Raw genomic sequence first — 14,163 nt, forward strand, 5'->3', positions numbered from 1 at the left:
TTCCTGGGGATGAGCTGTGTTCCTGTGGTTTTTTCACCCCTGGAGTCTCCCTATTGTATCTGGGGACCAGCAGAAAAGGACACCTCCACCATTCCATCAGCAAAGTAATGTTGGGTCTTTACCACTAAGCTGCTCAGAATTCTTTCTTCAAATGATCATTGCGGATTCAGGCAATCCATGAAGACCTAAATTAATGCCTCTCTATACCCCATTGCATGAATAGCAAGATTATGAATAGCAAGACTGCTACAATGAGAGGTGATTACATAATCCCACTGCTTGGAAAAGCACAAAATAAAATACGACCTTAGGTGACTGAAGCACTTCCTCTTAGTCTGTTAGAACTTGCAGTTTACCCAGCAGACTTCGAGCAAGACTGGAGTGAGGCCATTTCTCTGTGAAAAAAACAATTTCAATTAGTAAAAATGCATTTGACTGAAATAATTATTTAGACAACTGATTTGACAAATGATTATGCTTGAGCTGATTTTTTTTTAAAAAAACTGATGATTGATCTCTGACTAATTGTTTCTTTGTCTCAGTTGAGCTTCCTAATGATCCAAATGCTCATTTTATAAATGAATACAGTTTAAGAAAGATTAAGTAACTTGGCCATGATTACACAAACGGAAAGAAGTAGAGCCAGAATTCAAAATCAGTATTCAGACCCAGAAAGAGTCACTGACTCCCATCTCATAGATGTAGAGTCAAGTTCACGGCCCTGTTGCTTGTGTAGTGATTAAGAAAAGGGGTTCTAGCATCAAGTAGTCTGAGTTCATGTCCCATATCTGCCATTTCCCAGTTGTGTCATCTTATGCAAGTTAATAAACCACTCTGTGTCTCTGTCACCCTATCTTATAAATGGGGATAATGCGTGTCTATCTCCAAGGACTGCCTAGATTAAATGAGATGATCCACATACACACTTAGCACATAGGAAGTGCTTGGTAATTAGTTATTAATATTATGCAGGTGTCGTCTGAAAACCTTGGCCGAAAGGGTCATAGACATGGCGGTCATCGGGGTTCAGGTGTACATGTGAAGGTTTGTTACACAGGTAAACTCGTATCACGGGCATTTGTTGTGCAGGTTATTTCATCACCCAGCAATGAATGAGACTTCCTATTGCTCCTCATTCTCCCCAGCATTTACCATTGTCAATGTTTCAGATTTTCACCCTGCTAGTAGATGGGAAAACTGACAACCATGCCTGCAAGTCTGATACGTGCATCTGTAAGTGTACATGCAGCCAAAGAAGAGGAATCCAAAAAGCAGCTAGTGAAACCAGAGCAGCTCCCCGTATATACTGCACCACCGCTCCAGTCTAAATATGTTGAAGAGCAGCCTGGTCATTTACAAACGGGCTTTGCTTCCATCTACACTGCAACTGGTCATTATACTGGCTGGTGCAAGGGTGTTTATGTCTTTGTGAAAAATGTGATAATGGATACAGTACAATTTGGAAAAGATGCTTATGTCTATCTGAAGAATCCTCCTCGAGATTTTCTTCCGAAAATGGGAGTTATTACGGTTTCAGGATTGGCAGGCTTGGTTTCAGCGACAAAGGTTCTAAGGTTAAGAAAATTACTTATCCTCTGGGACTGGCCACTTTATGAGCAACTGTTTGCTACCCAGTTCAGTCAGTAATAATTGCTAAGGTAACAGGGAAAAAGGTGTAAGCTACAAGCCAGCAAATTTTTGAAGCAGTTAAATCATTGTGGACAAAAAGCAGCAAAAAAAGAGTCACTCCCTAAACCTAAAGAAAAAAAATTAAGCTAGGATCCCCAACCGAAATAGAAGTACCTGCAAAAACAACTCACGTCTTGAAACACTCAGTGCCCTTGCTAACAGAACTCAGCTCTGAAACAAACACCAAATCAGAATCCACCTCAGGTGCTACACAGTTTATGTGTAGCACCTGAACTTGGTTTGATCCAAGTTCATGGATCACAGGTGGTCCCACCCAGAACATATAGACAAGTACAGCACTGGAAGCTGAAGTAGACTGCATAGAGAGACTACATAGAAAACTACAAGATGTATGAAGTTGCAAATAATGATGAAAAAAAATCATGTAATGGGTAACAGATACATAGAGTATTACTTAAACCAAGTTTTTCCCTTACCTCTCCAAATGTGCAATTTGATAAATTACATAAGTGGTTAACACACAAACTGTGAATGCAATGCAAACAATATTAAATGATTGATGAGGAGACTTAGGTAGAAGTATTAGCTTGAATTTGATGACCTTCAGGGGCACATATTTAAAAAAAAAAAAAAAGACATGAATTCCAGTGAGACTAAAATCTGAAAATGCATATATGTATGTATAAAGACATACATATTTATATGTATAATCATATATTTCTGCTCTAGCTTTCCCGAATTAATGTCAGTTAAATTAGAATGGTGTGTGGAAAGATGTGTTTCCCTGGTTTTTTTTTTTTTTTCCATTTCCTAGAGCTAGAATAAAATATCCATGTTTTATGGGAAAAAAATATTATGTAGGTATGCCTCGGAGATAGTGTAGGTTCAGTTTTGGGCCACCACAATAAAGCTAATACCATAATAAAGCAAGTCAAGCACATTTTTTTAATTTCCTAGTGCATATAAAAGTTGTATTTGGCTGGGCATGGTGGCTCACGCCTGTAATCCCAGCACTTTGGGAGGCCAAGGTGGGTGGATCATGAGGTCAGGAGATCGAGACCATCCTGGCCAACATAGTGAAACCCCGTCTCCACCACAAATACAAAAATTAGCCAGGTGTGGTGGTGTGCGCCTGTAATCCCAGCTAGTCGGGAGGCTGAGGCAGGAGAATCACTTGAACCCGGGAGGTGGAGGTTGCAGTGAGCTGAGATCACACCACTGGACTCCAGCCTGGCGACAGAGCAAGACTCCATCTCAGAAAGAAAAAAAAAAAGTTGTGTTTACACTATGCTGTAGTCTATTAAGTGTGCAATAGCATTATGCCTAAAAAACAATATATCTAACTTAATTTAAAATACTTTATTACTAAAAAAAAAACTTAATGATGATCTGAGCTTTCAACAAGTTGTAATCTTCTTGCTGGTGGTGGGTCTTGCCTCAATATTGATGGCTGGCCACTTCACCTTGCATTTTTATGTTATAGAGACAGCTTCTTTTCTTAAACCTCAGACTATCTCTGCCAGCTTCAAACCTTTTTTCTGCAGCTTCCTCATCTCTCTCAGCCTTCATAGAATTAAAGAAAGTTAGGATCTTGATCTTGATTAGGCTTTGGCTTGAGGGTCTGTTGTGTCTGGTTTGATCTTCTACACAAACCAGTCAAACTTTCTCCATATCAGCAATAAGGCTGTTTCACTTACTTATCATTTATGTATTCACTGCAGTAGCACTTCTGATTTCCTTCATGAACTTTTCTTTTGCATTCACAACTTGACTGTTTGTCACAAGAGGCCTAGCTTTTGGCCTATCTCAGCTTTAGTCATGCCTTCCTCACTAAGATTAATCATTTCTAGCTTTTGATTTAAAGTGAGAGATGTGAAACTCTTCCTTTCACTTGAAAATTTGTAGGCAACTGTAGGGTCATTAATTGGCCTCATTTTAATATTGTTGTGTCTCAGAGAATAGGGAGGCCCAAGGAGAGGGAGAGAGATGGGAAAATGACCGGTTGGTGGAGCAGTCAGAACACAAACATTTATCAATGAAGTTTGCTGTCTTGTATGGGCAAAGTTTGTGGCGCCCCCCCTAAGACATTACAATAGTAACCTCAAAGATCACTGATTACAGATCACCATAGCAGATATAATAATAATGAAAAAGTTTAAAATATTTAAAGTTAATAACAGTTACCAGAATGTGACACAGAGACACAAAGTGAGCACATGGTGTTGGAAGAATGGCGCTGATAGACCTACTTAACACAGGTTGCCATAAACCTTTGATTTGTAAAAAACTCAATATTTGCAAAGCATGTTAAAGCAAAGTACAGTAAAAGGGGGAATGCTTGTATCTTCTGTTCCTCTAGACTCTAAGCTAAGTACATATCTTATTCGTCTGTGCCATTGCAGGTGCCTCGAGCAAAGGCCTTATGCAACTACAGAGGGCAGAATCCTGGTGACCTAAGGTTTAATAAGGGAGATATCATCCTTCTCCGGAGACAGCTTGATGAGAATTGGTACCAGGGGGAAATCAATGGCATCAGCGGGAACTTCCCAGCCAGCTCCGTGGAAGTCATCAAGCAGCTACCCCAGCCGCCCCCGCTCTGCAGGGCCCTCTACAACTTCGACCTACGAGGCAAGGACAAGAGTGACAACCAGGATTGCCTGACCTTCCTCAAGGTAGGATTCTGCGCAGCCACCAGAGTCACCTGGGACCACATAGAGACCATAGCAGAACAGAGTTGCTTGTTTAATATTTGCTGATTTTAAAAAAATTGTATTTTAAATATATTATATTATTGTTAATATTTATTTTATTCATAAAAATATATTTTGTGCATAAATTACATATGTATATATGTAGTGCATATATATGTAATATGTGTGTACAATTCAAACTACATGCAAGTGAAATCTCGAGAGAAATCTACGAATAAGTGATAGAAGTCTGTAAGCCTTTTTTATTGTAATTACAAAAGTATTCACTCATTCATTCATTCATTTATTCTGAAACCATTGTAGAAACATTTGAAAATACAGATAAGCAAAACAAGGAAAATATTATACCACAATATAGATACAATCACTGTCAACAGCTTGAATAACACATTTGATTTATTCATTCTATCATTCTATCACTTTTGAGCACTTACTCCTTGCAGGCCCTGGGAATAGGACGCGAATAAGTCACAGTCTCTGCTCTCCTGGCAGAGTAATGGGAAGCACAGATACGTGGACAGAAAATTACAAACAATTTGATAACATGCTATGTAAAACTACAGCCTCTACCTCTTTATCATGTATGTGGCAGGGTATTCTTGCAGCCAAGTTATGGTTACCTAATTCTACTCATTTACATTCTATCTTGTTGTAAACATCACATTCAAAACACTCCAGACACACACAATAATATAATCGTGACTTTCTATATAAATAACCTCTTACAAGTTATATTTTTCAAACATTAATTACCCTAAGATTTCTTGTGCCTCTCTTTTTCATTAGATGATTCCCCACCATTTGCAAGTAATGACAGTTGTACTAAAGTCTACACTACTTTAACTATCTGTATTCAGTATTTGTTATTCCGTAAACATTCACATCTCTCATGGAAACCACAGTTGGAGTTATTTTCATTCTTCTCTACTCGTGATAAGTAGATCAAATATAAGTATAAAAAGTGGCACTGCTACAATAGCTTAGGCAAGGTCTTTCGTTTTACAAAATGTTTTTATTCCACCACTACCAGAAAGGAGATTTACTTCAGGTTTTCTCAAACTAGACAACCTCCCTGCCCTCCATATTTTGAGATAATGATCTTTATTATTGCCGTGGAACCTCAGAGCGAGACTCCTAAGGACGGCCATTCTACAGCCCAAACAGCAAAGTGTAGACCTAGACTACAGCTAGAGGAAAGTCAGTTCAATTCCACGAACATTTATTATTTACTTTGCGCCAGGCATTAGACACACGGCTGGAGGAAGACATAAGGAAGTGTCATCGTCTGCCTCTCTCACCCTTTCTGGGAATTTGTAAACTGGGGCACTTACTTCACACACTCATTCATTTCTTGAGCCCATCCATGTGCCAAGCTGGCCATTGGAGATAAAGTGATGAGTCATTGTTCTTACCTACACTGAGCTGGCAATCTAGTGGAAGAAACAGACATATAAATGGGAAATTATGACAAAGAAACCAAAAGAGAGGATTTGACCCATTCTGGAAGGCTGTGGAATACACAGACTTCTAGGAAATCTCATGGTCTAAACTCAGCATATCCAAATTAAACTCAAGATCTTCCTTTCCAAAGCTGTTCTTTTCCTAGTGCTTTCTAGCTCAGTAAATTGTGTAATTTATTCAACATCATGTATTTATTCGTGCATGCATGCATTCAATAAATATTTATTGGCTGACTACTAAAGGGGAGCCACTGTGTTAGGTGCTAGGGAAAACAAAGATTAACAAAACAGACACAGGCCCTGCACACATGAAGTGTATGATCTGATAGGGTAGACCGACATTAAAGAAATAATAACCTCCTGGCACGATGGCTCATGCCTGCAATCCCAGCACTCTGGGAGACCGCAGCAGGTGGATCACTTGAGGTCAGGAGTTTGAGACCAGCCTGGCCAACATGGCGAAACCCCGACTCTACTAAAAATACAAAAATTAGTCAGGCATGGTTGCGCGTGCCTGTAATCCCAGCTACTCAGGAGACTGAGGCAGGAGAATCGCTTGAACCCACGAGGCGGAGGTTGCAGTGAGCCAAGTTTGCACCATTGCACTCCAGCCTGGGCAACAGAGTGAGACTCCATCTAAAAATTTTTAAAAAAGAAAGAAAGAAAGAAATAATAACCTATAAATGCATAATTGCACATGTGTAAGAGCAGGGGCCCCCAACCCCCGGACCACCGACCAGTACCAGTCCGTGGCCTGTGAGGAAACGGGCCGCACAGCAGGAGGTGAGCGGTGGGCAACTGAACAAACCTTCATCTGTATTTATAGCTGCTCCCCATGGGTCGCATTACTGCCTGAGCTCCATCTTCTGTCAGGTTAGTGGCAGCATTAGATTCTCATAGGAGCGTGAACCCTGTTGTGAACTGCACATGCAAGGGATCTAAATTAGGTGCTCCTTATGAGAATCTAATGCCTGATAATGTGAGGTGGAGCAGTTTTATCTTGAAACCATCCCCTATCCCCTACCCTCTATCCCCACCTCCTACCCCCTGCATCCGAGGAAAAATTGTCTTCCACGAAACCGATCCCTGGTGCCAGAAAGGTTGGGTACCACTGTGTAAGAGGAAGCTAAGAAAGGGTATAATGCAGTAACAGATTTAAATTTAAATTAATCCTAATTCCTGAGGAGCATGGAACAGAATGTCAGAGAGATCAGAAGGTCTTTAGTGGATGAATATACAGGTTGAACTTGATGAATGGTTTATGGACACGGAAAGGTGTTTCTAAAATGGCATTAAATTAAAAAAATCACTGTGTCCCATATGGCTTCATTTGTGTGAGGTGCAGGCACAAAATAATGACAAAATAAATGTATGGTACTAGAAGTCAGAGTAGTGGTTGCCTCTTAACAGGTGGTGGGAAAGGGCACAAAGGAACCTTCTGGGTGCTGGGAGGATTCTATAGCTTCATCTGAACAGGGATTTCATGGATATATTCAAATGTAAAATTTCTCAAGATTTGTGCACTTTATTGTATGCATGTGTGTGTGTTTTCGGAAAAGTTTTTTAAAAATATGTATGTTTATATGTATGTATGTTTTGTCTTGATAGAAAAGAATCTGGAAAAAAATGTGTTATTCAAGCTGTTGACAGTGATTGTATCTTTATTGTGGTATAATATTTTCCTTGTTTTGCTTATCTGTATTTTCAAATGTTTCTACAAATTTACATATAACCTTTTATAGTGAGTAAGAAAAATCTAAACAAAAAGTTGCTTTATGTTTGATGCATTAAAAATTGAATAGGTTCTGAAAGTCTTCAAAATGAGCATAAAACTCATTTTTCTTTTTGCAAAGCTAAAAGTGCTTCTCCCTATGGCTTCCATCTTGATTTCTCCATCAGATAAATTTAAGTGAAAAGCTTGGACCCTGCTGGTGATTAAAAATTAGAAACATTTCAAAGTTTTCCTATTGGATTCCATTGATTCTCCAAATTATGTCTACTCCCCTATGGTCTCAGTGACACAAACACTGCCCTTTATGGAGAAGGTTCATTTTAGCAAAAAGACTTCCCAAATAAATCAAGCACAAGCTACATTCCTGACACCTTACACCATCTGAGACTCCAAACGGATCTCTGATGAGAGCTTTTATTGCCTGCAAATGAGAGTAAATGCTAACCATGAGACTTTCTCTTTCAGGACGATATCATCACTGTGATCAGCAGAGTGGATGAAAACTGGGCAGAAGGCAAGTTAGGAGATAAAGTAGGCATCTTCCCTATCTTGTTTGTAGAGGTACGTGAGTATCAAGTCTACATCTGATTTACGCTTACACAGAAATATGCATGTGCTACAGTGATGCCTGAGAGCAATTCCTATTTGCTATGAGGCTTATTTCAGAACTAACTAAAATCTCTAAAGAAAAGATGCCAGACGATAATATCCAATTCTGGCAAGAGTCTGGGGAAATGAGCCTTTTCTATTCTCCTGATGGGAATGTAAATTAGTGAAATCTCTCATATGCAAACTCAAATAAACTTATACCAAAAATATTAAAAATGTGTGCCTCCTTTGAGTCAGTAAGTCCATCTGAGAGTTTAGTGTAAGAAAATATTTAAATAAGTATGCAAAGATAGATTTACAAAATATTCAAAAATGTTCACCATAATGTTAGGTGATGGTATATAATTACAAAAAAACAGAAATACTCTAAATATTCAACAATAAGGACTTCATTTTTTTAAATTGTGGTGATGAAAAAAGTGTCTCTATGAATAATACTATAATATATGGAGAATAATATTTAATATCATAAAGTGTTCAATATTATGGAAAGATTTGTGATTCATTGTTAAGTTTTTTAAAAGTTTAATAGGTATAGAGTTTCAGATTTGCTGGATAAAAGAGTTCTAAAGATCTCTTTCATAACAGTGTGAATATACTTAACACTACTGAACTGTACACTTAAAAGTGGTTCAGAAGGTACATTTTATGTTACATGTCTTTTATCACAATAAAAAATAAGTTGGACCATATGGAACTAGCTTTATAAATATATATGTGTTTATATAAATGGATAAAGGACTAAAGAAGGATATGTACCAAAATGTTAACATTTTGTGATCACTAGATGATGAGATTCTAGATGCTTGTCATTTTCTTCTGCCAACTTGTATTTTCTAAATCTTCTGAAATCAGCATATATTTATTTCTTCTGTTTTTTAAAGAAAAATCTTCTTTAAAAAAGAAGAAAACATGCTAGGCTATGTGTATCTCCAGTATAATATAACCTGTCAGTGCCTAACCTCATTAACCATGAGCCTCACTTTAGCTTGAAGCAAGTCATTACATATTTAAAAGAGAGTTTTCGTTGTTCAACTGCATTTATTGGGTGCTTAACATGCATAAAGCATTAAAAATGAGTAGTAGAAAGCTATGAAAGAAGTAAAAGGCATGCTGTCCACCCTAGGGGTTGGAGGGTTTGAAACAGAACAGACCACAATTGAGGAGAAGCGACCAATTCTTCTAGTCATAAGAGCTAAAGCAGGTTCTGAAATGAATGTTGTACCCAGAGCATTGCACAGCTTTCAGGGTTCTCTGTACCTCCTCTACTCCATCAGTGTTGAAAGAAGGGATGGAGGAAGGGTCCAGAGAGGCTGGTCTTCTTATTGTCTCTACTAAACTCATTCCTGATTCTCATTCCTAATGCCTTTTCTCTTGCTGGGGCCCCTTTCAGATATACCACCCAATTCTCTTTACCTGTTCAAATTTCACTTATTTTATAAGGCTCCGATAGAAACCTACTTTGTCCATAAAATTTTAGCAAGTAGTTAAACTCTCAATGGCCTCTTTCCTCTGAATATCTGATGAGTGTGTTAGTCGTACTTCACAGGCTAGCCTAACACAGAACAGGCACTCTGTTTAAAAAAAAAAAAAATAGCTTAGCAAGTGAATGAATGGAAAATAATTCAGAAGGTAGTCAGAGCTCCCAGGGGAAAAAAAATTTTTTACAGAGTAAATCATTCACTGTGACCCTGTCCTAAACATATGTTTAATTATTCAACTAATTTTTCATTGAGTGCCTGCTATGCCAGGACCTGTGCCTAGTTCTAAAGACACAAGACAAACATGGGTCCCTACTCTCAGAGACTATAAAGTCAGAAAGTATTCCAGTAATTGCAAGTGTGTTGAATCATGTAAAGACTGAAGTAGCCAAATGTAGTGGCTCATGGCTGTAATCCCAACACATTGGGGGCCAAGGCAGGAGGACCGCTTGAGCCCCAGAGATTGAGACCAGCTTGGGCAACATAGTGAGACTCCCATCTCTGCAGAAAATTTAAAAACTAGCCAAGCATGGTGGCCCACAATGTTCCCAGCTACTCCGGAGGCTGAGGCAGGAGAATCATTTGAGCCTAGGAGGTCGTGGCTACAGTGATCCGTGATTGTGCCACTATACTCTAGAATGGACAACAGAGCAAAACCCTATCTCAAAAAAGAAAAAAAAAACAGACTGAAGTAGTGGAAACTATTAGGGAGTTATGATATACAACTTACCAGGGCAGAAGGTCAGCAAATGCCACTTATGCCAAGATCTGACAAATAGAGAGCATTTTAGATAATGGAGGTAGAATGTGCAAAAGTCCTGCAGGATGAGGAAGTGTGGTGTAGCCAGGGGAAAAAGGAAGTACCAGAGCTGAAGCTTAGAGAGTGAAAGAGGAACAAAAAGTGAAGCCAGGGAAGTAAATGGAAGACAGATCACAGAAGACTTCGTAAACCATCCTGTGTAGTCAGGATAGGCTAGGTTATGCCGTGGCAATAAACAGCACCAAAGTCTCAGTGGCTTAACAAAGAAAATGTTATTCCTCACCTACATTCCATGTTTAGTGCAGAGTGATGAGGGGCTTTGCTCACATAGTCACTCAGGAACCCAGACTAATAGGGCTGGGCCATCTGGTAGCTGCATCTTCTGGAACATGTGGGCTTCCTAGTTTTCACAGTAGGGACGCATGGAAAAGAGTAAGTTGTATCACCAACTAAATGCCTCCTTTCAGAAGTGACACTTGTCATTCCCACTCACAGCCCATTAGCCTGAACCAGTCACACAGCCTGATGTGATGTCAAGTCAGCTGAGAAGTATAAGGGAACACGTGAAACACTGGATATCATTGCCTCTGCCATATCATAAGAAGTGTAGATTCGACCCAAAAGCCAACAGAAGCCATTGAAAGGTTTTCAAGTGACCAGGTTTGGATTTCTTAAAGACTGCCCTGGTTGCAGTGGGAGGAACGATTTGAAGAGGAGGGAGAAAAAAAGCAGAAAGTAGAGTTAGGAGGCCCCTGCATTGCCCAGTTAGATGACTGTGGATTAGACCCATAGGTTCACAGACGTTTCAGGAGGTAGAATCCACAGGACTCCGGGATTGACAGAGGCAGGCACAGAGAAGAGAAGTGTTCAAGGACAGCCCCACTTCTTGATTGATGGACACAGGTCAGTGGCAGAGCCATCTGCTGGGTAGGAGCGGAAGTTAGGATGATTCAGAGTCAATGGTTGACTCTCCAAGGACAGAGGTCAGCTGCAATTATTACCTCATTGGACCCATATGAGGTGCTTAAATATTTATGGAAATTGTTGCCTGGTCTCCTGCATTATCTTGAGATGCTTCTTCATAACTCTGGGCTGGGGGGGAAGGCAACTAGTCATCTTATTACCCATTTCTGAAACCCATTTCCCAAAACTTCTCTATTTAATGATTATTCATTTGGATACACTTTCCTGCCACTTCACCTCTAAAATCAGCGAGTACAAGAACCATCAAGATTATCATTAAACTAGCCAGTGCTTCATTTGTTCTCCTAATTGCTCGGAGGGGAAAAAGATAATCAAGTGGTTGCTCTAATCTGGAAACCTGATTTTCAAAAATTACCTGAAATCTAAATTGTGCTTTTTAAAGCAGCACTTAAATTTTGACTCCAGTCATTTCATTAAGACTAGCACTTGCTGAGAACTCTTTAAATAAGCTTTGAATTACCAGTGCCATGGAAAGCAATTGGAAGGAAGGGAGGCTTTCTTATGAGCATGATGTGTGTATGTGTGCATGTTTGTGTGTATTTAGCATAAACAGGATTTTTCTTGTTAATGTACCATTTCACTTATTGAATTGCACCTGCATTAAAAGGTGATAAAACAAAGGCTGAGCCTATGCTCATTCTTATCAGGACTCCTCCAATGGAGCCTGCCTGGGTTATATGAACTTTGCTCAGCCCAATGAGCCTCAACAATATTGTTTCAAATGAGTGGGTGCAAATCTAAGAGACCTGCAGTTCTTCCCCAGCAGAGCTATTAATCATGTTGGCAGAGCACAGGGCAGACGCAGAGTCTCCCGGAGACCTGTGTCAGTGTTAATGTTAGAAAAGCTGATGGTGGTACTCACCTGGGGACAGAACAATTAGGTGGAAGCAGAAAAAATTAACTTATTTCATTATAGCCAAGAATGTCTGTATAAAGAACTTTACTCATTCAATTCAGAGTGTATACTGCCGTTTTACTGGGTGAACAATGGAGGGGCAGGTGTCCTGGGGCCTCTAAGTCATTGTGCCTAGTTCAAGCTGCCATCAGAGCTTGCCTAAACAATTTCAATAACTTCCTAATTGGTCCCCCTACTTCTGTTCTGGCACTTCTAAATAGCAGCCAAAATGAGCTTTTTATTTCTTTTTTTATTTACATACAGTAAAATTTACTCTTTTTAACATCCAGTTCTATACATTTTAATAGGTACGTAAAATTGTGTAACCACACCACAGTCAAGACATAGGATAGTTCCAATCGTCTTCCCTGAAATTTCTCATGCTTCCCCTTTATAGTCAATTTCTTCCCCAACTCATAAGTGCTGGCAACCACCAATCTGTTTTCTACTCCTGTAGTTTTCTTTTTCCAGAATGTCATATAAATGGAATCATACAGAATGTCGCTTTTTGAGTCGGGCTTCTTTCATTTTGCATAATGCATTTGGGGTTACCCATGCTGTTTCATGTATCAGTAGTTCATTCCTTTTTGATGCAGAGTAGTATTTCATTGTATAGATGTGCCAGAGTTTGTTCATTCACCTCGTGAAAGACATTGGAGTTGTTTTCCAGTTTTTGGCAACTATGCATAAAGCTGCTATAAACATTTGCATACTGGTTTTTGAGTGGGCACAAGTTTTCATTTCTCTTAGGTGATTACTTAGGAGTGGAATTGCTGGGTCAGATGCTAAGTATGTATTTAACTTTCTAAGAAACTGCCAAACAGTAGCATGAGCTTTTAAAAGCATAAATCAGATCAGATCACTCCTCTACCTAAGTCCTGCCAAAGACTTCCTATTATACGTAGAATAAAATGGAAGCTTCCCAGGCTCTCGTGATCTGGCCCCTGCCTGTCTCTATGGCCTCTTTTATCACCTTCTCCTTACATGCTCTGTTCCAGCCTTCTCTCTGTTTCTTTCTTCTGTCTTTTTCTCAAGCAAGCTGAGCTCTTTCCCTCTTTAGGACTTTCACAGTAGCTTATGATATGCCCTCTTCCAGGCATATTCTTACCTCCATTTTCACATAGCTAACTCCTTCTTGACATTTGTTGTTTCAGCTTAAATGCCACCTTCTCAGCAGATCTTCCTCGACCCCCCAATTTAAAGTAGCTGCCTCCCCCAATCACTCTCTATCACGTCAGAGCACTTATAACTGTATGATGTTTTCTTGTCTAGTTGTTTACACGCTGGCTCTGTCATTTATAAGTCACCGCTTCCAGGCCTTGGCCTCCTGATTTTTAAAATGGACATAATAATGCTCATTCCCCTACTTAATGAGTTTTTCACAATATTATAAGCTTCTTGAAGCAAGAACCACATCTTCTTTAAAATTTTCTTTTTAAGAACTTTATTTATTCCTCAACAAATGCCACATTCAATAAAATTTTCTATCTCAGCTATTTTTTTTCTTTTTTTTTTTATTATACTTTAAGTTCTAGGGTACATGTGCACAACGTGTAGGTTTGTTACATATGTATACAAGTGCCATGTTGGTGTGCTTCACCCATTAACTCGTCATTTAGCATTAGGTATATCTCCTAATGCTATCCCTCCCAACTCCCCCCACCCCAGGACAGGCCCCAGTGTGTGATGTTCCCCTTCCTGTGTCCAAGTGTTCTCATTGTTCAATTCCCACCTATGAGTGAGAATATGCGGTGTTTGGTTTTTTGTCCTTGCGATAGTTTGCTGAGAATGATGGTTTCCAGCTTCATCCATGTCCCTACAAAGGACATGAACTCATCCTTTTTTATGGCTGCATAGTATTCCATGGTGTATACGTGCCAC

The 14,163-nt window shown here is 39.4% G+C and overlaps 1 protein-coding gene and 1 pseudogene across 7 annotated transcripts in view; both read left to right on the plus strand.

The window, feature by feature from the left end:
• The window catches only part of SH3RF2 (SH3 domain containing ring finger 2), a 145,336-nt gene that overhangs the window by 59,433 nt on the left and 71,740 nt on the right, over positions 1-14,163 (plus strand). For all 7 annotated transcript variants that reach the window (XM_063724299.1, XM_024247516.3, XM_063724297.1 and 4 more), the window contains exons 3-4: positions 4,053-4,322; positions 8,019-8,114. In XM_063724299.1, coding sequence (XP_063580369.1) covers positions 4,053-4,322; positions 8,019-8,114 — 366 coding nt within the window. The remainder of the gene's footprint in view (positions 1-4,052; positions 4,323-8,018; positions 8,115-14,163) is intronic.
• On the plus strand, positions 1,189-1,922 carry LOC103890743 (MICOS complex subunit MIC27-like; annotated as a pseudogene).

Source organism: Pongo abelii, chromosome 4 (genome assembly GCF_028885655.2).
Source record: "Pongo abelii isolate AG06213 chromosome 4, NHGRI_mPonAbe1-v2.0_pri, whole genome shotgun sequence".
NCBI lineage: Eukaryota > Metazoa > Chordata > Mammalia > Primates > Hominidae > Pongo > Pongo abelii.